Consider the following 22897-nt stretch of genomic DNA (forward strand, 5'->3'; position numbering starts at 1 on the left):
TGCATATCGTACCAAGCCAATACTAAAGGTGGAGACAGCCAAGCAATTAGCAAAGAGAGATGTAGCAACTAGTAAATTCTCTTGAATAATAAATATGTGGATGCTACTATTATATAAAAAATGTACAGTTCCTTTTTTGTTCTCCATGTTGTCCTTTTCACTGACTCTTATTATGCAGCCACAGCTTCTTTAATAAATAGTCCAATTAAAGCCGAGAACTGAGAATGAGGAGTATCACCTAATTTGCAACATTCATTTTGATGAATACCCAGAGACAAGCTTTCCAGCTGGGCATGGTAATGGGAAGAAACAAAACAAGGTTTTGGTTTTCTTTTACTGAACTTTGTAACCCTGTACCCTGAGATGTGTAGGGAGGCATTTGTAAAAAGGACGCCTTTCTTCCTGTGAGAGTTTTTAAAAAATTCACAACTAATGAGGACAACAAGCACCCCCTCCTCTGTATCACACACACACACATATATACATTTATATATATAGACGATTGAATATAGATGTAGTGTAGTGATTTTGTGGTAGTTCTAATTGCATTTTTAGGAATTCAATGAATACAAATGACAGCATGGGTTTACTTTCTTGCAGATTAGGATTTTTAATGTTTGTGATTCCTGGGTCAGTTTACCTGTGATACCTGTGATTTTTTTGGCAGTGACATTCTCTACAGGACAGGAGTGTAGGTGAATTTCTTTCTACTGGCCACTATGCTGTGGATATATACCCATCTTACAAAGGTTGAGAAACACTGCCCTAAGAGGTCTATTTCTAAAGCAGTGAATCTGACATTCACTAATACATTCCCTGGAGGAGAAGGGACTGTTTAAGTAAATATCAGATTTACTGCTTTAAAAATAGCTTTTTAGCTTTTAGATAAAATATTGAAATGGAAGCACTGTAAAGTTTTTAATGGTATTCAGAGCTCTGTTAGGCTGGGCACACATATGCCTTTCTTGGTCACAAAATTCTGTGACTTTTTTCCTCAAAGTATGCAAAAGTAGAAAATCAAAGGTTGTTACTTGTTACAAGTGAATTTTCTCCTAATATATATGTATAATTCAAAGCACCAGCATTACTTTTTTTCTCAGTGCACCACAATGCTGTGTTATGGCAGGTCTGTTGTGTGTTCAGGGTGCCATTTTAAAATAAATGGAATTGAAATACACCACAAACTGAGCAAAGCCAAAATGTAAAGCTGACTTCTGGCTGCAGACAGCCCTAGTAGCTCACTACACACACCATCAGCACATACATGAAGCATCATGGCTACGTTTCCATGGAAACCGTCTTTCTTTCTGAGGCCTGGCTATGCCTCAACTCACAACATGGATGTTCTTCTGCATGTAAATGACATGTATGGAGGCTCCCTAAATATATACATTTTTTATCCAGTTTCAACCTTCATTTTTTGGCCTGAGACAATTTTGTTTTTGCTTGTTATGTGTTTTTATCCCCTAGTAAATATCACACTCCTTGTTTATTAATAATTATTAATAATAAACAGGATCTATATAGAGCCAACATAATATGCAGCCCTCTACATTAAATAGGTAACAATTATTATCTAAAATAATTACAGTAGTCATTGCATTTGTATGGAAGAACAGGAGGATGCATTAAAGATATATAATATTTGCTTATACGCATATAGAACATGAAGTATCTTATTGGTTGCGATGAGCAACAAGATGAGTTTCAACTAGGCCTTGCAAACAGTGTATGTGAAGGAAGAATACATAACACACTCACTGAACTGAGGGAATGATACAAATGACCAATACATGAAAAATATATATTATAGATAGACATGACAGGTAAAATAGGGAATTGTATAACTGATTTCTACAAGTCAGGCAGGCTTTAAAAAGTTTACTCCTCCTCTATTTAATTCAAATGAAAAGTTTTAGCCGAAGTTTGGCTTTATATACATCCATTTCATGTCGCAGGGTGCTTTGAGGGAAGTGCTGAAGTGATCCACAGACTCTTTAGTAAAAAGATACATAAATGATATGACCAAGAACTGGATAACCTTCATAATTAATGGGTGCACATTCCTATTTCAACAAATATTCTTCTCTGGAAAGAACTTTTGACAAGAAAATTATAGCATTGGTATTGATTGCAGGATTTAAGTAATATTCCCGTAATAAATGGTCTTCTTCCCAGCAAAATGCACATTTAATAGGGCTTGAAAATCAAGCTTGGCATGCATATTGAGTTGTGTTTTTTTTTTTTTTAATAACTAGTACACAAGTAGGAGGATTAGGATTCAGTTGTCAAGGTCATTACATCCCTTGGGCGAGCATGTCACTGGCGTTCTTGCTAATGCGCAGAATCTGCCAATCAAGAGCGTTTTAGATCTTTTGTCCTGTTCGGCTTCTAGCAATTTTCCAAGGTTCTAAATCGAAGGTCAGGTTACAGTAAGCAAAGCCAGAATGCCAGTAATGGACATGCTTGTTATTCTACCTAGTGTTGTTACACTCTACAAAACAAGGGCAAGATCACTATTCATTATAAGATGATGTGAACATTTATATCGATACTATCCTCTCAGATTTCACCAATACGGTTCTTTTCGTCTGCATTTAAACTATGGGTTCTATTACATATTTCTTGACATAAAAAAGTAAATAAAGCAGAACTAAACTTTAGAAATAAAAAATCGTGTTCGGGCTGTTACTAATGCAGATGTGACAGAAGATGGGCTTTCTTCAATAAAATAAACTTAGCTGCCTAATTGGATTTTTAAAAAAAAATACAGCCACTTGTCCTCTTTTTGCTGCATCTTTTCTATTTTTGGCCATTTTTATTGGGCGGTCTAGTATGGCTCCAATTCAGATGCACAGGAGTTCATTTCGTCCCAGCAGTGGCAGGGGAGGCCTGGATGTGCCGGGTATTCTGGCTTCATATGCACATGAGCAGCTTAGCAATTTATTGACAGATGAGAACGAATATCAGGCATTTAAGTAAGTTTTTTTGCAGAAGGGGCATCACCTGTCCCATTCTATAAGCTCTGCCTGATCTCACATTTTCAATACAGTTGGGCATTTCCCTAAAATAAATAAATAAAATGTATGCATAATAAAGTTCAGCCAATATAGATACCTTGATTATTTTTAATATCAGTTTATGTAATCACCATCACAGTTAATCTTAGAATGAAAGTGGGTGAGTATCGCAGGTTTAGTTAGGTAAGTAGGTAAGTAAGTACTGACATTCAATATACAGTATAGCTTTTAGCCATATTTACTGCTTGACTGACATTATCCAGGACAAAAATAGTTGTAAAATTGTAGTAGAAGTTGTAACCTTCCAAAACACTTTTCAAAAAAAATGAAAAAAAAAAAAACAAGTTTTGGCAGGAGTTTGCCCTAATTCCATTGGTTGCCTTGGAATGCTGCGCTGCATTGTAATTTTCTTTTTTGTTACACATTTTTGAGGTTCTATAATAACATGGTACAAACAACAGTAGTGTGCAGTAAGCCAAAAATCACCTTTAATTAGTCTGCAGATGCTAAGCTGATTAAATCTGATTGGTTGGCACAGGTTATTACATAGCACTGCTGTTTTGCACTGTTATTAAATAAATATGTTTTACTTGAAAGTGCTTCCTTTAGGCCACCATATAGTTTTTTTCAAATCCAGCAGCCCATTGTAGAGGATATACAATTACGTAGGTGGTGCAACTGAACACCACCTGTGTTTTTACTTTGTGTATATTGTCATATATTCTATAGGAATACATTATTGTCAATATACCAACATAACAGGTGAATCATTAAATATTCAAAACAAGCTAGTTAGTATTTTGAAGTGGTAAACCTTTGAAAAGGGACCTCACCCTCACCTTTCCCATCTCCCTCACCCCAGTCTTCATTCTGATAATTGTTTTAATACCATCATTAATATTTGTATTTTTTTTTATTTACCAGGTTCACGTCTCCGGCAAGAAGATTTCCCTCCTCGTATAGTGGAACATCCCTCAGATCTCATAGTTTCCAAAGGTGAACCCGCCACATTGAACTGTAAAGCAGAGGGCAGACCAGCTCCATCTATCGAGTGGTACAAAGGGGGTGAAAGGGTAGAAACAGATAAAGATGACCCTCGCTCCCATCGAATGTTGCTGCCAAGTGGATCTCTATTTTTTTTACGAATCGTCCATGGACGCAAGAGCAGGCCGGATGAAGGGGTCTATGTCTGTGTGGCTCGGAATTATCTTGGGGAGACAGTGAGTCGCAATGCATCACTTGAAGTAGCAAGTAAGTGAAAATATCTACATATGCTTTATTATAAAAGTATTATAGTTACGGTGGGGAAAGATATTTAATTAAAAAAAAATCTGTTTTTTTTTAAATAGTATTTAAACCCTCGCAATAAACTTTTTTTATTTGCTTCCTTGATCCTACCAGAAAAAAGTTAAAAGCTTCTTCATTTTTCTGCGCTGCACTCTTATCAGTTACATTGTTTCCAGTTTTATTTGTGGAGTAAAAAACATCCTGCCTCCTATGTTATGAAGAAAAAGTGGGAGTTGTTCTTTAGTCTTGCAGAAGAACATTTACCTTGTTCCTCAGACCTTCAGGCTGATCCTACACAAATCCATACATAAAGAAATCTATCAACTGTGATTCACTGTTTGTGTCACCAACCCAGGTCATTGCCACTTTACTGAATTCACTTGAATTCTATGGAACTATGTCCATAGGCTTGAGATGATCTAAGACAGTCCCATAGAAGTGTTTGGATGCTTTAATTTGCAGGCACAGCTTCAGAAACTGAAGTCAATGTTTGCCTATTTTATATATCTTAGGTTTTGGGATCTTTTGGAGAACTGGGAGCCATACATATGTATCTGCCCCTAGGTACACTTTCAATGCTGATAAAATGTTTGCTATAACTTAAATACAGGTAAACTAAAGGTATACTGGATTTTAAAAACCTAATTATGAATTATGGTAAATTCATAAATCCATTATTTTACAATATATATTTTCTAGCATTTAAGATAAATCAATTTAATGAACATACTAATTCACTCAATAGTGAGAGAATAATTTCATACGTTTAGAAATAGATTTATATGTTAGCAAAACAGCTTTGAATGGAAGTGCTCTCCATGCCACTTGTACATAGAAATGCAGGCACACCTGCATTTTACCCCTATTATCACTTTCTTTACTTTAAAGGTAATGTTAAAGGACTGGTAAATGTCAAAGGCAAATTACCTTCAATTGACTTGCTGCCACTAACATTTCATTCCTCTGTTCCTTTTAATCATTTCAGACTGATCTGGGAGATTGCACCAGAAATTGTAGCAGAGGTCAACTGTGTGTAGCCAAATATGTCACCAAGTAGTCATAACACAAAACTATGCAGTTGTGATGAATTCTTCAAATGCCTTAATTGAGCACATTATAGGTCTAGGTTGCTCTGTCCCCTAAATCCACTAAAACCCCATACAGATTCAGCCTTCTTTTACATGACACTTAAAAGAATGTCCATCCCCCTTGGCAGCTATTTAGGTTTCTTGGCTTATTAGTTGGCAATTAAACACCAAAAAAAAAAACACATTGCAGCTTTCAAGTTGTTAATGATGTCATTAGTTGTTTTCCTTATTTCCAGCTTGTGCCTTTATTTTTCACCTGGTGGTTCTACCAGTAACCTATAGGGCACAAGTGTCATCATTTAAAGGCAGGATCACAAGAAAGGTATTAGAACTATAGAACAGACCAACAAAGAAGACATTGTTTTGCAATCTGCAGTGGTACCTGGGAACATTGTAACAGTAAATGACAAACATAGATCATTAATACAAGATTTCCTGTCAGGGTCAATTTTATATTCATGTACCAAGCAAATAGTACAAAAATCTTTAAATTGTATATTTAACAGATAAAAATAAAACAAATAAAGGAAGTCTATTGTTTGAATTTACATACCCTTTATTACCCAACCACTTCATGGTAGGGGTCAGCAGTAGCATTTAATTGTATTTGTCTGATCGACTGGGAACAGGAAAAGGCTGCAGTGTTTGTAATGGTTTCCATTTAGCCTTTCACTGTAATCTTATCAGGTTGACTTGGAACAGAAGTCACTTGCATATTTAGAAACTGTCAAGTGAATTTAATATGGTGGAGTAATAACTCTGACACAGGCCAAACTAAACTATCCTATTGACGTGATCCAAATAAAGTGTGAAAAAACAAAAAAAAACAAAAACGAATGCTATAATTAATGTCCAATACTTAGTATGTAATAAATATTTGATATGTTAACTGAGTAGGACAGATTGGGTTTGGTCCAAATTATGCTGCCTTCCTAAAATAAAATAAATTACTTTCTTTTCTGTTCCTGATTTATTTTTCACATTTGCACTAGAAAAACAGTAGAGGATGAGAGCATTACAGTGTAAATTGAAGTAATTATTTCTCAAGTTCTCAAAGATATTTTCTTACTGTGAAGGCCACGGTTGAGTTTGTGTAAGAGTTTTTTTTACCCACAGCCATTGTTATTCTTTGGGTTGTTGTATTATTACATTCTTCTATGCTCGTTATCAGTATTTTGATTTATTTTTCCATTTCATGCCAAAACAGAAGAATATCAAAGATATAACAGTCAGGGGGTGAATTAAATAAAATCAATTTTTGTTTATACTGGGCAAAAGCCTTTTATTTTATAAAGAAACCCAATCTGCATTCTGTTGGCCTTGTAACCTCTTAAATTGACTGTATGTTGCAGGCCTTTTTTGTAAAGTGCCTGTCTAGGGATATCATAGTTTTTTTTCCCATATCTACTCTCTGATATATTCCAGAATCTGTTTGCTGCAAGATTATAGCTTTTTTGCAAAGTTCCCTATGGACTTTTAGGAAATTAGGATTTTTACAGGGAAAATAGTAAGATCGAAATAGGCAAAATCAGTTCATCCTGCACTTTATTCTCTGCTTGAAATAATTTTATTGGTTCAAATCAGATGTGGAGTAGGATAATATGGAGCTCCGTTTAATCGACATGGATAAGGATACAACAGGCACAGAAAAGTTGCACATTATGCATTGTAGTGTATGTGAGAGCCAGACTTTGTGAATTCTGAGTAGGTTTGTGATGGTTCCACTAAAAGAGGGCCCTCTCATAAAGACTGGGTCCCTTAAAGCATGTGAAGATTGTGGAAGTGGGTAAGGAGTGGCATGCATAAATAAAAAGTCTTAAAAACTCCAGCTAATTAATATGTGACATGGTAGTTCTACAATCAGCAAAATCAATACTATATATTGGACAGAGAGTGAAAACTGTCCCATGTACACACAGCCTCAGGTATGGTAAATTATTTTTCTAAGCTTTTTCTTTTACTGGTAATGGAAGCCAACCTTTTCTGATCCCTTGAAGTCCCTGTTGGCAGTAATCACAATTCATCTCGTGTTTATTAGCTAGAAGATTGTTTTTTATATTTTGAAGTTTTTATAATCAATCTAATGTAAGCTATTTGTTCACAAAGTACAGAAGGTGTTGTTAAAATGACTAATTGCAATGGTGCCCTTTTTTCCACAGTTGGTTTGGGAACCTAAGGCGTTTTGGCCCATTCCAAGTATTTTTTTTCAATATTTTTCTTTTCATAAGTACCATATAGCCAAGGTATTCCATGTGTTGCTTGCCTTCAGCACACCCCCTGCTGTGATGCTATTTCATGAATTTAGCATCTTTCACCTTCATGACTAAGGGCTTCCTCATTCTTCCCTGGAGGCTTCTCTCATCTAGCTTCAGAGTCTGACCAAATTTTCTGTTTATTCTCTTACCCTGAAACAGTCATTTAAACATTTCTGTGATCAGCAACATATGTCTGTTGCATATAAATGTATGCTAATCGTGTAGGTAATAAAGCAACTTGTGCCAGAACACCTTTATTTTTGCATTACTAATTATGAATAATGTGTTTTAAATAAGTGAAGGGAAATGTAAAAATTTAACAACTGTTACTGAAGAAAGAGTAGAGATAAAATCTCTTGATGGGGATACAAATTGTAGTTCTGTGGCTAGCACTCTGATCTGCCCAGATTTCAATGTTGATAGGAAAACTGTTTGAACAAAGCTTCTATATTCACCTTGCTTTTGTGTGGAAACTCCATTTTTTCTCACATTATTATTATTATTATTATTAATAAACAGGATTTATATAGCGCCAACATATTACGCAGCCCTGTACATTAAATAGGGATTGAAAATGACAGACTAATACACACAGTGATACAGGAGGAGAGGACCCTGCCCCGAAGAGCTTACAATCACATCCCCAAAGCTTATTGGTAGGTGCACTGGCCTTAGACAATTCTTCTTCTATAGATACCATGGTAGAGACACTTAGTGGCATGACTATACAAAAATGCTGCAGAACATGGTGGTGCCATATAAATGTTAAATTGTAAACTCCTCTGAGAACCCATTAGTAACATGATTATGGATGCAGAAAATGTTAGTGCTGTATAAATGCATAAATAAATATAGCATTAGGTGGGGAATTAAAAGCTTATAGCTCATTATCAGCATATATCTATACCACTGGAATAGGCTGCTGATATTTAAAATAAACCCTACAACATACAACAGATCAAGGTCCAAATCCAATAAGTCAAAGAATAGAAAATGTCAAATACAGGAAGAACACTAAAGTGTACTTTCAAACAACAGGACATATGTTTAAATGATGTGCTTTGGCCACTAAGACATAATAGAATGACTTGTATAGCTCTGTACAAATGCCCTAAATGCATAATACAGCATTTCAGATTTGCAGTGGAAGTAAAAACATTAAATGTCCTCTTTTTTAGAACGTCAATGCTTACTTTGCTATCTGTAATCAAATTGTGTCTGTTATTATGTTTACGGTTATAAATAATTTTCTACATTCCATCCAAGCTCTTTCCATTAAACCTGACTCAGACAAATTTAAGGTTTTCAGATTAGATAAAATGACTTATAGAGGTACAGATGTACTTTATTCACATATCTCTCATTGTTTTTGGAATTGAACAAGTAACACATTTTAGAACAAGTCAGGAACTTGTCTCGGCAATCTTTCTGTCTACATTTTTACATAAGTCGGAACGAATATACAATTCATAAAAATGTACAGTGATGTAATAACAATTTAAATGTCACTTAGGATGCCTGGCTTACAACTTCAAAGTGCATTTTCTAGTATGCGGATAATTACCTAGAGTTAGAGAGTCTGTTGTGGATCTAAAGTTTTTCATGATTGATTGGGCATAAAAGTGAGCAGAAAACAGAGTTAAAAGATGAACAGCATTTGAATGCAGTGCGATGATGACATTTTATGATGTATTGTGCATAAATACAAAAAAAAAATGCTAACAGAATAGCATGGATAGCCAGGCGATTTCTTAATTTGGGCAGCGATTTTGCTTTTAGCGTAAACATAGTATTTATATATGCATATGGTAATTATCAGCATGATAATATATTTAAGTAGATGAGTATTGAAAATGTTAGAATGTAATTTCTTAATACAAAATGATACATTTGATCCATATCCGAATATTTTTTGCTACTTGTGAGGGCATTCTGAAATTACAGCTCAAGCTGGGTTCAATGGGCCTGATTTATTAAAGCTCTCCAAGACTGGAGAGGATACACTTTCATCATTGAAGCTGGGTGATCCAGCAAACCTGGAATGGATCCAGTCCAGGATTGAAAACATTTGCTACCAAAGAGCAAATGACTTTTAAGAAACCCATTCCAGGTTTGCTGTATCACCCAGCTTCACTGATGATAATGTATCCTCTCCAGCCTTGAAGACATTTAATAAATCAGGCCCAATGTGTTTGGCCGTATGATTGTGTAGGCAAATCTTTTATTTCTGTAAGAGGGTTAACAGGCAAAATTGCATCATCAACATTACTTTTTTTGATAATGAAATCTATTTGGTGAGCAAATAAAAGGTAACTAGTCTATAATCCCAATTCTCTTTGCCCATTACTAAAAATACTTGATTGATTCTTAAATGAGTATTGTACATAAAAACAATCATCTATCTCTAAGTAACACAAAGCATAGTAAGTGTGACTTGCTATTGTGTTTATTTTTGGAAGCAAAATTTGCAGCAACTTTTTATTACTTTTGAAAATCTTTGTAGGTTTAGTAGTCTGATTAATCAGCCAGAAGCCAGGGGCTTTCTTTAGATGCAGCTCTTTTAATCACATGGAAGATATCATTATCCTTCCTTGTGGTGTTGCTGGTAAGCACACCAGCAGATGTCTGGCAGGTCAGTAGGGATTTTTCCTTTCTCTGGAGAAAACAGCTTAAATCGAGAGAGGAGCTTCCATATGCTGAGTGTATGCAGCCTAAATGGTGACTTTAAAGAGCGTGCGAGCTGTAGGGGAGACGGACGGTTTGATATTTTCCTAAATACCTATATGTCCTTCATATAGGTGGGCTGGTTACCTACAATAGACTTTGAGGGTCTTAAGCATTGTTTTTTTGGCATGACCTGGTTTCAGGATAACATTTAGATAAAATGACATGCAGTTTGTCATATCATACGTTTTTTTAAGTTATATTTACGATGTATATATATTTATTAAATCTCTTTGCTAAAAATACACAAAAATAGAGCTGGCCATCAATCAACGTTCTCTCCTATAGAGGAAAAGCAATGAGGATTCTTACTCTTAGTTCTAAGAGGTCACAGATCATTCCAGAGTGAATCATTAAATGTGTATTCTCCATCTAATACCTTTTCTTTGAATAGAACAGGAAATGGCTTATTCTTTCATTGCTGTTTGTTCCCCATTGGAGAGATTTCCATCCATTACTCATTTGTAAGGCTATTTTTCAAGTTTGCTGACCGCACTAGTAATTGTAGTTCCAAAATTTGCAAAATACTGTGGCAAATGCCAAATATCATAGTGCTCACTATGATAAAAACTTGCTTTCAGGTAGTTATTTAGTTTACATACTGATTTATGGTGGTTGTCAGGGATGGCGCTTCCTCCAACAACCTTTAGTCAATAGAAATACTGTCAACACCACTCCCAAAAGCCTATAGACAGTTCTGCAATCTGCCAATTTTTGGACATTTGGACATCACTTTCAACAAAAACAAGGAATGCAAAATGATATAGCACATGTATTACATGAATCTGTTTCTATGACAAATTATAAAAAGCGTTCCTTTATTGATAAATATCTAGTATGTAAACTACATGTGTGCAGAATACATTATTTTTACTTTAAATATATGCCTTTATTTTATTAACAATGCATGAATTTTCCACTGCTTTTGCAGCTATAGAAATAATTCTCTTTTAAGTTGAACCCTTATCTACCCAACATGTTACGCTCTTGATAATAGCTCTTGTAACAGTCAGAGCACACGCAGTCACATGTCAGGTCAGAGAACAGATTGGGTCCAGGGGGATCACAGGCGCTGAGCCATGAGACAGCCCTATTATCTCTTGGCTGTGATAGTGAGCCTGTCATGAGTGGGCATCATTTTGGGTATATGACCTGTGTATACTAATGAAATGATGGATCAGAAGGAAAGGCTCATTGCTCACTGAGGCATCATAAGATTTGAAGCTTTGTTAAATTGAGTGCTGCAGGTGCTTAATGACTCCATGTAGACAGGTCTCAGGGGGATAAGTAGACTATATTTATAATTACGCTGAAAATATTAGTGGTTGGAGCTTTATTTAGCTCTGATCAACACTCCTATATTGTTTATGTCTGTATCCAAGTAAAATGTTTCTTTGAAAGAGCAATCAGAAATACATGTAAAATATTTCATTTATTTTATATTTTCTGAGACAATGCAGTTGGATTTAGTTTGAAAAGACCTATAAATTAAATGGAAATCTGGAATAAAAAACTCAAGGGTACTGAAGATACCTTTAATGAAGCAAAATGGAGGCTGCTGTTTATCTAGAATTGTTTACATGCTAGTTTCCTGGCTGTGGTTCTGTTTCAAATAATTAATTTCTTTCTGAGATACTAACACAAAACAAGATCAACTCCCATTTTTTCATGCTGCATTCATGCAATTCAGAGAGCAATCAATTAGGTTTTTTGAAGTGTGCTACTTCTCCCCCTCCTCTTAGATTGTAAGCTCCTCTGGGCAGGGTTCTCTTCCCCTCCTGTGTCATTGTTTGTATCTGTCTGTCATTTGCAACCCCTATTTAATGTACAGTGCTACATAATATGTTTGCGCTATATAAATATTGTTATTTATAATAATAATAATAATAATAATAATAATAATAGAAGAAGGCAACATGGGCATTCTCCATAAAAACAGATTTCCTTCTATATTTCTGTCTTTTTTATTATACGCTGCAGTACCTATGCTAAAATATACAACTCCTATAGATAAGAGCAGGTGTCTCATGAAGGTAGGCCATTTATTGGAAAGAATTGCATTAAATATAATGGATTGTTGGAAAAAATATGCTAGAACCAAATTTCATTTTATATATACAGTGTAATGACAGGGTCTCTTTACACCTCGGGGCTCATTAATGGGCCCACATCTTACAGGCGTACAAATGGTATGTAGACGATGACTCATTTAGATCAGCAAAGGTCTTGTGGTCGATTCCAGACTGAGATTACTAGATCTCATGACTTATAAGAGTTGAATAAAGCAGTGCATCTGTGAGTAACAAATACTTATGCATATGTATAAAGATTGTCCCCTGTGGTTGGTATCAGCATCTTTTCCAAGCAACATCACAGCCATATTCAGTTTACAATGACTTAGTCATGAGCATAAGGCACTCTGTATATAAAGTGGATGCACACTCATTGAACACTGTGATGCAGCAGTTCAGTGGGGTATAAGATCTTGCGTACAATATATTAGGCTACTTTGTCATCATATAGTTTGCAGAGTTCTGAAATATTGTTCCCAAATCCCCAAGTTCCTCTTATACTGCACCAACTAACAACTAATCATCTTTGTAGCTACAAAGAATGTTTAAAAGAAACTAAATATTGCATAAGAATCATCTGTGTTTATTCTCAGTTCAGCTCATTCTCTGATGATAATTAACAGGAGCTTATGAGACTCTGCTTCTCCGATGCCTGATTCATCGGTTCATGAAAAACCCACGTAGAAGCACTGTGGTAAACTAATCTGTAAATGAAATTACAGAGCACAAGCTCTTCTATACTCGAAATTGAAAATGAAACATTGAGATGCATACAGGGAGTCTACCTGCTAAGTACGTTGGTTTTTCATCCAGGTGCTACGGTAGTATGCCAATCCTCCCCAGACCCCCGTGTCTGTAATCTGGTGATCCTGGCACACATCTGCTTGTTAAGCTGCAAGACACACTTCATACTCCTTGCTGTCTCTAAAATATAGAAACCTGGTGAAAAATAAATACCAGTACTGAAAAGTTTCTCAAAGCCATCTGTTGGGAAGTAAACCTATATTGGAAGTTTGTGATTGGTCATACGGGAGGCAGAGATAGGGACGTTACCCAGTGTAGGATAACAAAAAATGATATGGAAGGCTGTAGTGTTGCAATGCAACATATATACATATACAATTCATAATATATATATATATATATATATATATTTATATATATATGTTCTTATTAACTTTTATGATTTTTTTTGGCTATTCATGTGATGCACAAAGCCCTCTTCCCCCTCTTTCTTTTTATTTCCCTTTTCAGTGGTAGAAAGTCTACTAAAGTGATAACATCAATGCTACTGTCTGCTTCAGTGTCAGTCTTTTAACTTCCTCAGTGGCAATGTAATCTTCACCTGGTCCAACTCCAGGTTCTGGATCTTTAGCTATCTTGATTGACCAGGCCGGAATGATGTAACTTCTGTATATGTGCATGGGAATTCATTCATTCCGGTACCGAAAAAATGTGGACAGAGGATACAAAATATTGGGAACAGGCAGGTAAGTTTGGAAATAGAATGTGAACTCTGCAATAAAGTGCCTCCAACTGACATTTTTTAAGGGCAATTAAATTCCATGTTAAACACAGGCTGATGGTAGGTACTTTACATATTTGCACTTATGTCAGAATCTCTTCTGGAAAATATAACAGGGTTATATGCCTCTTCTTACAAGCTTTAGTGGAATATTATCTGGTAATATTTCTCATATCACAGAGAAAAGAATGCATAATTCCTCCATTATAGCCTGTTCTTATCACAGCCAGACTGTTTTATGAGCATCAAGGTTCAGATAAGCTCCCTGAGATATGTTGATATATACTTCAAACTTTGTTATGGCTTCCTAGACATGGTATATAAATAGCACAAATTATTAACCAAAAATGCCTTAATCCAATTAAGTCTCCTGCTATACAAAACATGTCTTTCAATAATCCCCCTGCCTGCAAGAGCACACAAGCTAATTAGTGTGAAGGGATAAGTCTATTGATCACAGCATTATGTTCATGTATTCCGCAATTGAATTTGCAGTTATCGCTTGACAAGTCAATAGTTATGAAGGCAGGAATATACAGGTGATGCATTATTTGCTGCTTGCATGTGGTGTAAAATGTCAATAACTGTGCATATTTATGTCAACTTTAGTAATAATACATTAATCCGTTTTATTTCCTGCGGAAAATCGTCACGTGTGTATTTATGGAACTCGTGTGCAGAGCACTAAAACTTTATTTTAAAGGGATCCAGTCATGGGAGAAGCTTCCATTGTTCACTTCTGAAAATGCTATTTGCCTGTTATGCTGATTCTCTTGCTTCAGTACTTAAGGTAATGTATCCAGTAATTCAGAAAAGGACTAACTTGCCATGGTGCATGTGAGTTAGCATGCCCATCAACACCATTTCAGTAGAACAGCGCTGGAAATCCTTATATTTCTGCCATGGCAGTCTATGAGTTCTTTCACTTTATATTGAAATTACTGCCCTCCTGAACCTTCACCATACTCTTAATGTATTTTAAGACCCCCCTTTAATATTCTTCCTGTTTTTCCTACAAAGGTGTTCCTGCAATCTTTCCTAATATGTTTTCTCCCTCAGAACATGTTTATTTCCCATCTCTAATATAACTTATCAATATTGTTTTGTAAGAGTGGTTATCAAAACTGTGCAGATTATTCTTAAAGGGTCTGACCAAAGATCCTTATAGAGGAATTATGACTCCCTAAATCAAGCTAGTGATCCATCTAGTTGTACACCCCAAAATTCTATCTTTGTATTGATTTAGAACTTTTTTTTCTTGCTTATTCTCTCCTAAAGTTCTATCTATATTGTGAATCCTATGTTTCCTAATGCTGATTCTATATTTATTGGGAAATTGTATTCACGTTCTATACTTCCTGGAAACACTGTTTACTTTGCAATCATCTGAAATAGGTACCCCTAAACAATTTATTCCATAGTTCTGGCCAACACTATATCCACAGTATTGTATTCCTTTGTTCCCCTCTCTATATTTTTCTCTCCTGTCTTTTTGTTTTTCCCTTATCTCTTCTTCTTCCTTCATTTTCTTTAACTGGAAGCCAAACCCTTTCATACTACAAAACATTTGAGGTTGTATCAGTATTGCCCTGCTCTTGGCCTTTCTTCAGCTTAGGAACAGTCTATACTATATTTGTCTTGAGAGCGGCCTACAAAAAGCATATTTTATTTCTTCAGTATCTTAAAAACACAAGTGTTAACTATATAGAAACCTTGTTCCAACATTATTATTTGTTTAAGTCAAATTTTTTTTTTCTAATAATAAATGTTTTTTTTTGATTCTGTGTGCCATTTTAAAGATTTAACCCTAATATCTGTTGTGTAGGCACATCAGGAAGAGAGATGGCTAACTCACTTTTAGTTGTCACAGAACAAGTTTCCCCATTGGAAGTTTTCCCTTTTATTCTGTTCTGGTGAGCACTAAAAATGTTATTACCTGTTCTAAGCAGAATTACACTTTAACTTCTTCATTTAGCATATCTCTGATGAGGAGTAAATGAAGGTGGTGGAGGATTCTTACCAATCATACTAGTACACACTAGAACTAGTACAGAAATGTCTGGCAGAACATTTCCTTTAAATAGTATTTTGTTACCAGAGTTGCCCAAGGCATAAGTCAGCCTGGCCTTTCCAGAAATCCAGGCGTGACCCCAGCAGTGGTATGGTAAGATCCTTTGTTAAAGTGCTACTTGATATTCATGCACTTGCAGCTGTCAGATAAGTTTCAGAGTCCTGCACAGGAGACAAACAGCTCTGTGCCCTCACTAACTGCGTCTGGTCAGCCTGCTGTAAAATGCATCACCCATACCACATTAGAACAGGAAATTCAGAGAGTGGTCAGCCTTCTGTATCATTGTATCTTAAAAGGAGCTGTGTGCTTTGGGGCATGCATGTAACTGAACAGGAATCTGATGTTATTCAGCTTTGTAAGAGATTGCTGGACTGTAACAGATGTGACAACTGGATTTAAAAAGTGTTATTATGAGGCTTGCGAGACTCATTACCAGAACTGGCACATCTCAAAGCTGATCCACCCTCCAGGCACTGGGTCCAAATTTTCTTCATGTGTGATACTCTGCAGCCATTATTATTGGCTTGTATGTACTTGTCAGCCTATTTTTGCTTTATCTAAATGTGATGGAATTTAAAAAAAATGGATTTGTGCTAGAACATGATTGGAGAGTTAAAGTCTTTATCTTTACCCACATAAAAAAATGGACCCCACTATGTTCTAGCATGTTAAAGCTGAACCTTAGGTAGAAATAATAGACACAGATGAATGCAGCGTTGCATTTAGCTATTTGGCTGCTTTAACTAATAAGTACATTGGAAACACCATTTGGCCAACTTTGGTTGGCTGACAAAGTTAATTCAGGTCATGGTTGGGTGTGGTCAGTTGGCAATGAACAGAATATTCCTCAAGAACTCTGATATATGGTTAATGAATTCCTTAAATTTAGGTATAGAGTTGCTCCAGGAGTCTCCAATTGTTTCCCTTTAGGACGGATCATCTTCCCTGGCTGAGAACTTCTTGCAGATGTCTGTATTGTCTTCGGTCTAATGTGAACACTTTTTGGGTGTCGCCCACGTCTTTTCAGCCGCTTGTGTCTTGAGAGAAATTGTTGTCTTTCTTTTTCTCTGTATTTTTACTGTGAAATGTTTCTGTTGTGACAGAATTCAATAGCCCGATGTTTGTTTTTCTGCTTCCTCCGCCTGAGTGAATTTATGTCATCTAAAAAACGCATTCACCAGCTCTTGCCGTATTCTTGTAAAATTATTTTTACAGTGCCGGTGTGTGTCTGTAGGAACAAAGCTCTGCGCTGAGAATTCAGCTGAAGAGAGAGATACTCCAGACGGGGCTCTGCTAGACTGTACAACACTTATGCTCTTGAAAGCTGTCTCATTGAAAGCCAGTTCCGGAGTTACTTGTAAGAGGTCTCAGGGGCCGGAGATGTGCCATATAGCAGTTCTAAAATACAGACATGGATGTATTGGTTCTGTTGTTTAGACATGGCCACAACAGCAAGTGTTAACCTATAAAACCTTTTTCATATGGATTCCGATACTCTCAACATAGAGGACTGCTGCCCTAGGTACTTTTGAATGAAGATTCACTTTTTACAGGCTACATTCCCTTATTACCAACCATATTACTGGACTAACTAACAATCTATTTGCAAAAAGATTAAAGATGTAAAAATAAAATTTTTATGGGGGATGTTAGATCCTTCATCTTTATTTTGGTTTGTATACCTGTGGGCAGATTTATGCCTCTACATGTCCAAATTGGGAATGAGTTAGAGTTCACCACAATTTAAGTTCATGGTGAAAGTTAAGTCTTTGCCACTTGCTAAGTTTGAAAACTAATATGATCATTTGCAGGAAGTGATTTTCAAAGCAGTTGACAAGGTAACTCCTGCAATCATCAGCCAATGGGAACACTACTGTGCACATTAGCAATTGGGCGGGTGCTGGTGGAGCCTGTGGTGCAGGCAGCGTCCCCACCATTTAGAAAACACTAGGGCTTGCTTTATTGGCTTCAGAGCCGGGTTTGAGGGAAAAATGTTTTCAGCCCCATGACGAACTGAGCTCAGGCATATTGCCTATCACTAATTTTAATGACCACTAAGAAAAAAAGTAAATTGTCATGAGCTCTTTAACAGTGAGCTGAAATCTTACAATGGGTACTGTGGTGACAACTGTAAAAGATAGAATTGCTACTCACTTAGGGGAGGTTTTCTATCATTTGCTGCTTAGGATAGGATAGATAGGAAGTTGAGGGAAATCTGTACAACAGAAAAAAATGGCAAAAATTTGCCTAAAATGTTTAACTCCATCCAAAGACAAAATGTATTCATCAACAGTAACCATTTTAGGCAGAGGTTCCTCTGGGGTGGGGACTGTGTATTCTGGATGCTTTTGCAGCAGGCATCTCATATGGTCTCATATGTACACAATAAAATTTAGTTCATTTCAAGATTTATTTAATTAAAGTAGAGTTGACTTTCCCAAATCAAACATGTAGCCCCCAATCATTTCCATATCAGAGGGTGATGTAATGAGTAGGCTATTGTTATTGTTAATACTCCTTGGAAGTATATTCCCCTAAATTATCTTTTATATATTCATTTGTCCAAAACGTCTGCTACAAACAAATATTTTGATTCTTGATCATGATATGCCCGTTTAAATCAGTTATTTCTTCTGTTTATATTCATTTTTGTATCTTGCCCATGTGGAATTTAGACTAAAGCTACGTACACGCGTCCAACAGCGACAGGCGTGTGTACAGCACCTGTCGCCCATCTTCCGAAAGACTGTCCTGGCCCATCCAGGGACGATGGACGACGAACGATCCTAATGCAAGGGCCCAAGGGGGAGAGCGTGCAGCAGGGTGCCGTTCCACCGTTCCCGCCCTCCCCTCTCCATAGAGCAGAACGGTGCTGTATGTACAGCACTCGTTCATACATTGTGGAGTCGTTGGAAAGGATTGTAAAAGATCCTTTCCAATGACTGTAATTGCACGTGTGTATACAGCTTTAGATATTTGTTTACGCCCAGCTTTGTGTAACATTAATTGGTGCATTGTTTGTTTATTAGACAGTGTGTGTGATAAAATAATTCAATCACCTGCAGAGCTTTGTATCCACATGTGTTGCTTAATAGTCTTTTTGTTCACTTGTGTAAAAAAAAATGATCCCCAGGGTTGACTGTCTCTGGGCCCTTTAGCACTGTAGATTTACTCTGCTGGGAAATATTACCAATGTAAACAGGTTTAAAAATAGGTGTATTGTTTAATGATGCCATAGAGATATGTGTTTGTGTATTATTATAGACTAGCGTATGTCAATGTGGTTTATGATCCCCCTTAACTGTTACTATATATATATATATATATATATATATATATATATATATATATATATATTTACATTGTTTTGCATATTCAAGTAAATATTGGGACCCTAAATATTTAGATTTCACAGATTGGAAAATTTTATGTTACAAATACATTAGTACCCTAGAATTTGTCAGGACACATTCTGAGCACAGTGAATTACCAGTTTTTTAAGGCAGAACAAAGGGAGTCACTATAACATTTCTCACTTTAGATCTCCAGGAAGTCAGATTGTTAATGTTATCTTAAAATGTTCTGTTAACTACAATGAATGCTGTATATCCACAATGAGGATGGAAAATATATCTTCATGTGACTTTGTCACGTTCTGGAGACATTTTCAGATGTTCATAAATTCGTTCCTGTTATCAGCTGTGGCTTAACCCTTGCCTAAACTCATCATTGCAAGATCCTACCTTGAACTTTAATTAAAAAAAATGGAATCTGTGCCTAACATCCTCTTTAAAATGACAACATAGCTCTGAAATCCAATGCATATGTTGTCAGTTCAGATTACTTCTTTTTTGAACCATTACAAAGAATACAGTTTTTTTACCCTTTCCATATAGCATCTCTTTTTTCACTTCTTTCTGCACAGATAAAGAGCACAAAAAGCTTGCATAATTTCTTATTAAATCAATAGGTGTGTTTTTCAAACTTGTTGAACAGATATACTGAAAAACATTTAATGATATATTTAGCAGAACAAAAGGGAACAAAGAAAATACATTTATTGTTCACATAGTTTGTAGAAAGTGTCCCGTGTATGACCAATAATAAATGAGTTGTCGTTTAATCAGCACAGAAATTTGTACTATTTGTCCATATAAATATTACCTTTTTTAATGTGTTATTGCTGCTTTTTGAGTCACATTTGGCCTTCAGCTAGTCTGAAGCAATATCTTATTGATCTAAAATCAGCTGAGTTGATTTAAAAGGAGTTAAATGCAGGCACGCAACACACATTTGTTTATCTCTTTCAACAGGGCCTTTAAGGACTTGATTAAGGAGTGCATAATTGGTGAAGTTAATGCAATGTGATTATGTGTTGTAATACAATTACAAAGGCGCTATGAATAACTAAATAACAGGGCCTGTGTTTGTCTCAGTTCATATTCTATGCAAGAGAAACCAATTCTTTTTCAGCTTCAGGTTTACACTAACTACCAGCTTGGTTCGTTGTTGAGTTTATGGTTCAGAAAACTGCCCTTAACATTACAGTTATGTGAAGAATTAGCAAAGCGAGAAACATAACATTAGTATTCTTGTCAGCTCTTTGAAAGACTATTTTATTCCTGTTTAACTGTCAAGAGAAAAACTCATTTTATTTAATCAGAACAACCATGCCTTCCCAGTGAAATCTTTTCCTTAGCGGTATGGTCTGCTCATAGGGCTTCTTGTTGTATATGGCTTTAGCTTTACTGAAATGTTTTAGCCTTACAGTCATTAGTTTACTACCTTGACTACTCAGAGTTCCACAAATGTAAATTTTCCAATACGAAAAATAAGAATCTCCTGGCCTTGCCCTCTCCTGAAAGTGTAGAAGCCACAGGGTCGCAAGAAGAAACTGCTATGAAAGTATCTGTACATTTAAAACTTTTTCTCTGTTTTTGAAGTTTGGAAAAGGAGATGTTCCATTAGAATTTTTTATTTCTGTCCTGGCAACAATAGTTTCATCAAACAAAATAACAAAAGTATCATTACAGTTCATTCATTTTAAGCATCATTTTGCCCCTCTGGCACACTGCTACCTTGGGCACTGGGCTAAGATTAGCTTCTAGTAATTACCACCCTGCTGAGAAGGTGATGTAAATGGCAGCTGATCCCTGCTATAATACTCCTGGAATATTTATGTCTTGTTCTTTTAAAGCAAAGAGCAATTTTTTATTCCTGATTTTTTTTTTTACATTTTTGTTATTAAAGAATTTTGAGATGAAGAATGATAAACTAGAACAACACCTCTAACAACACACATTTTTTTTTTTTTTTAGCTCACGTTGACCTTTCTCAAGTGTTTTCAGGTTAAATGAAAGGTCACCCCTACCCATAGATTCATTTTGCTAGAACACTGTATTTAGAAGGTTTTGCTTTTAACAAATCCCCAGGTGTCTGGCGTCACGCTATTTTGTTAAACTGTCTTTTATTTTGTACTAATTAGCAGTAATTGTAGTTCCTCAGTCAGCATTCTGAATGTCAGTTTTAAAAAAATACATGATTTTTTAATAAAGGACTTTTTTTTCTAACAGACAATTTTGCTTGAAGATTGAAGCTCCCCGTCTCCCCCTACCCTAACTGATTGCTACCATTAAAATATAAATACATATTTAAATCCCTCTAAAGCCCCAGAGACTTCTCTCATTTTCTGTTTACTGGAGCTAGTGTTCTTTTTTGACTGCCCATGTCACTTCCTGAGTAGGCTGGGGGGGGGGGGGGGGGGGGGTTGGGCCCAAATGGTGGACTTTATTTAAACTTTTGCATTATTCAGTATTTTATAGGGCAGGTAAAAATACCCATGGGAATTGTAGAATATGTATATATGAAAAAAAAACTTTGCAAACAAGTTGTGGAACAATATTTTTGTCCCAGCAGATTATTTTTAGTATACGCTTTATTTTCATCCATGCAATGGTATGTTCTTATACAGCTGAAAAGCATAAGGAAAGTAAGAATGCATCACAGCCTGATGTTCTTCTGATTTCATTGCACGGGCCCTTTTTTTTGTGCTTTTCAAGTATACCTAAATTTAAGACCCAACATGCAATATATTTTGGGTCTTGAATGTAGTAGCTTTATTAGTTTTTTTTAGGATATATATATATATATATATATATAATTGAATGAATATGTAAGTGAATGACATGTACATAAATCCATGTACATATAAGTGTACATTTGCCTTAACTAAACAATTTATTTGGTTTAAATTCTTAAACAAGCACTAATTTAACCCAGAATTATTATATTGCTCCAGTATATTTAACAGATTCCAAGTATGTCACGTAACCAGTCGAGCATTTTCATTTGTCATGTCTGGCTTGGATTTTCCAATTTTGAAACCGTGCCTGGTAATATTGCCAAACTGATTTTCTTGCTGGCACCATCCTTTCAGTTCGTGACTCCCTTAATTAATTAGAGCAGCATGCCCAGTGCCCAAGTGCCTTCACTTTGTTACTCAAGATTTGATTTGACCTACATGGCTTACCATTCATTGCGTCACATGTGCCTGGAATCGTCTCATCTGTAGTTATAAATGATACATACCATTTGTTCGCCAGCAATATGCTGTTTTACCATTTCTCAGCTTAATTATGCATTAAAAGTACTGTATAACACGAGGTGAAATACAAGGGAGCACAAATCATCCTTTGTTCTCTTCCAGTTATGCACAAAGTCCCTTGGAGGAACTGCAAGAAGTGGTTTAACACAATCTAAGTCAAGAAACATTTCAGCAGAGCAAAAAAAAATTGTTTATACATTCCCTCTTTGCCAAAATTAGTGAAATATCCTAGTAGCTTGCCAAGATTAGTG

The 22897-nt window shown here is 35.8% G+C and overlaps 1 protein-coding gene across 3 annotated transcripts in view; it reads left to right on the plus strand.

Annotated features, from left to right (window-relative positions):
* Positions 1-22897, plus strand: part of ROBO1 (roundabout guidance receptor 1) — a 649014-nt gene that overhangs the window by 449166 nt on the left and 176951 nt on the right. For all 3 annotated transcript variants that reach the window (XM_072431970.1, XM_072431971.1, XM_072431972.1), the window contains one exon: positions 3945-4271. In XM_072431970.1, the coding sequence (XP_072288071.1) occupies positions 3945-4271 (327 nt within the window). The remainder of the gene's footprint in view (positions 1-3944; positions 4272-22897) is intronic.

This window comes from Pyxicephalus adspersus, chromosome 1 (genome assembly GCF_032062135.1).
Source record: "Pyxicephalus adspersus chromosome 1, UCB_Pads_2.0, whole genome shotgun sequence".
NCBI classification, from domain to species: Eukaryota; Metazoa; Chordata; class Amphibia; order Anura; family Pyxicephalidae; genus Pyxicephalus; species Pyxicephalus adspersus.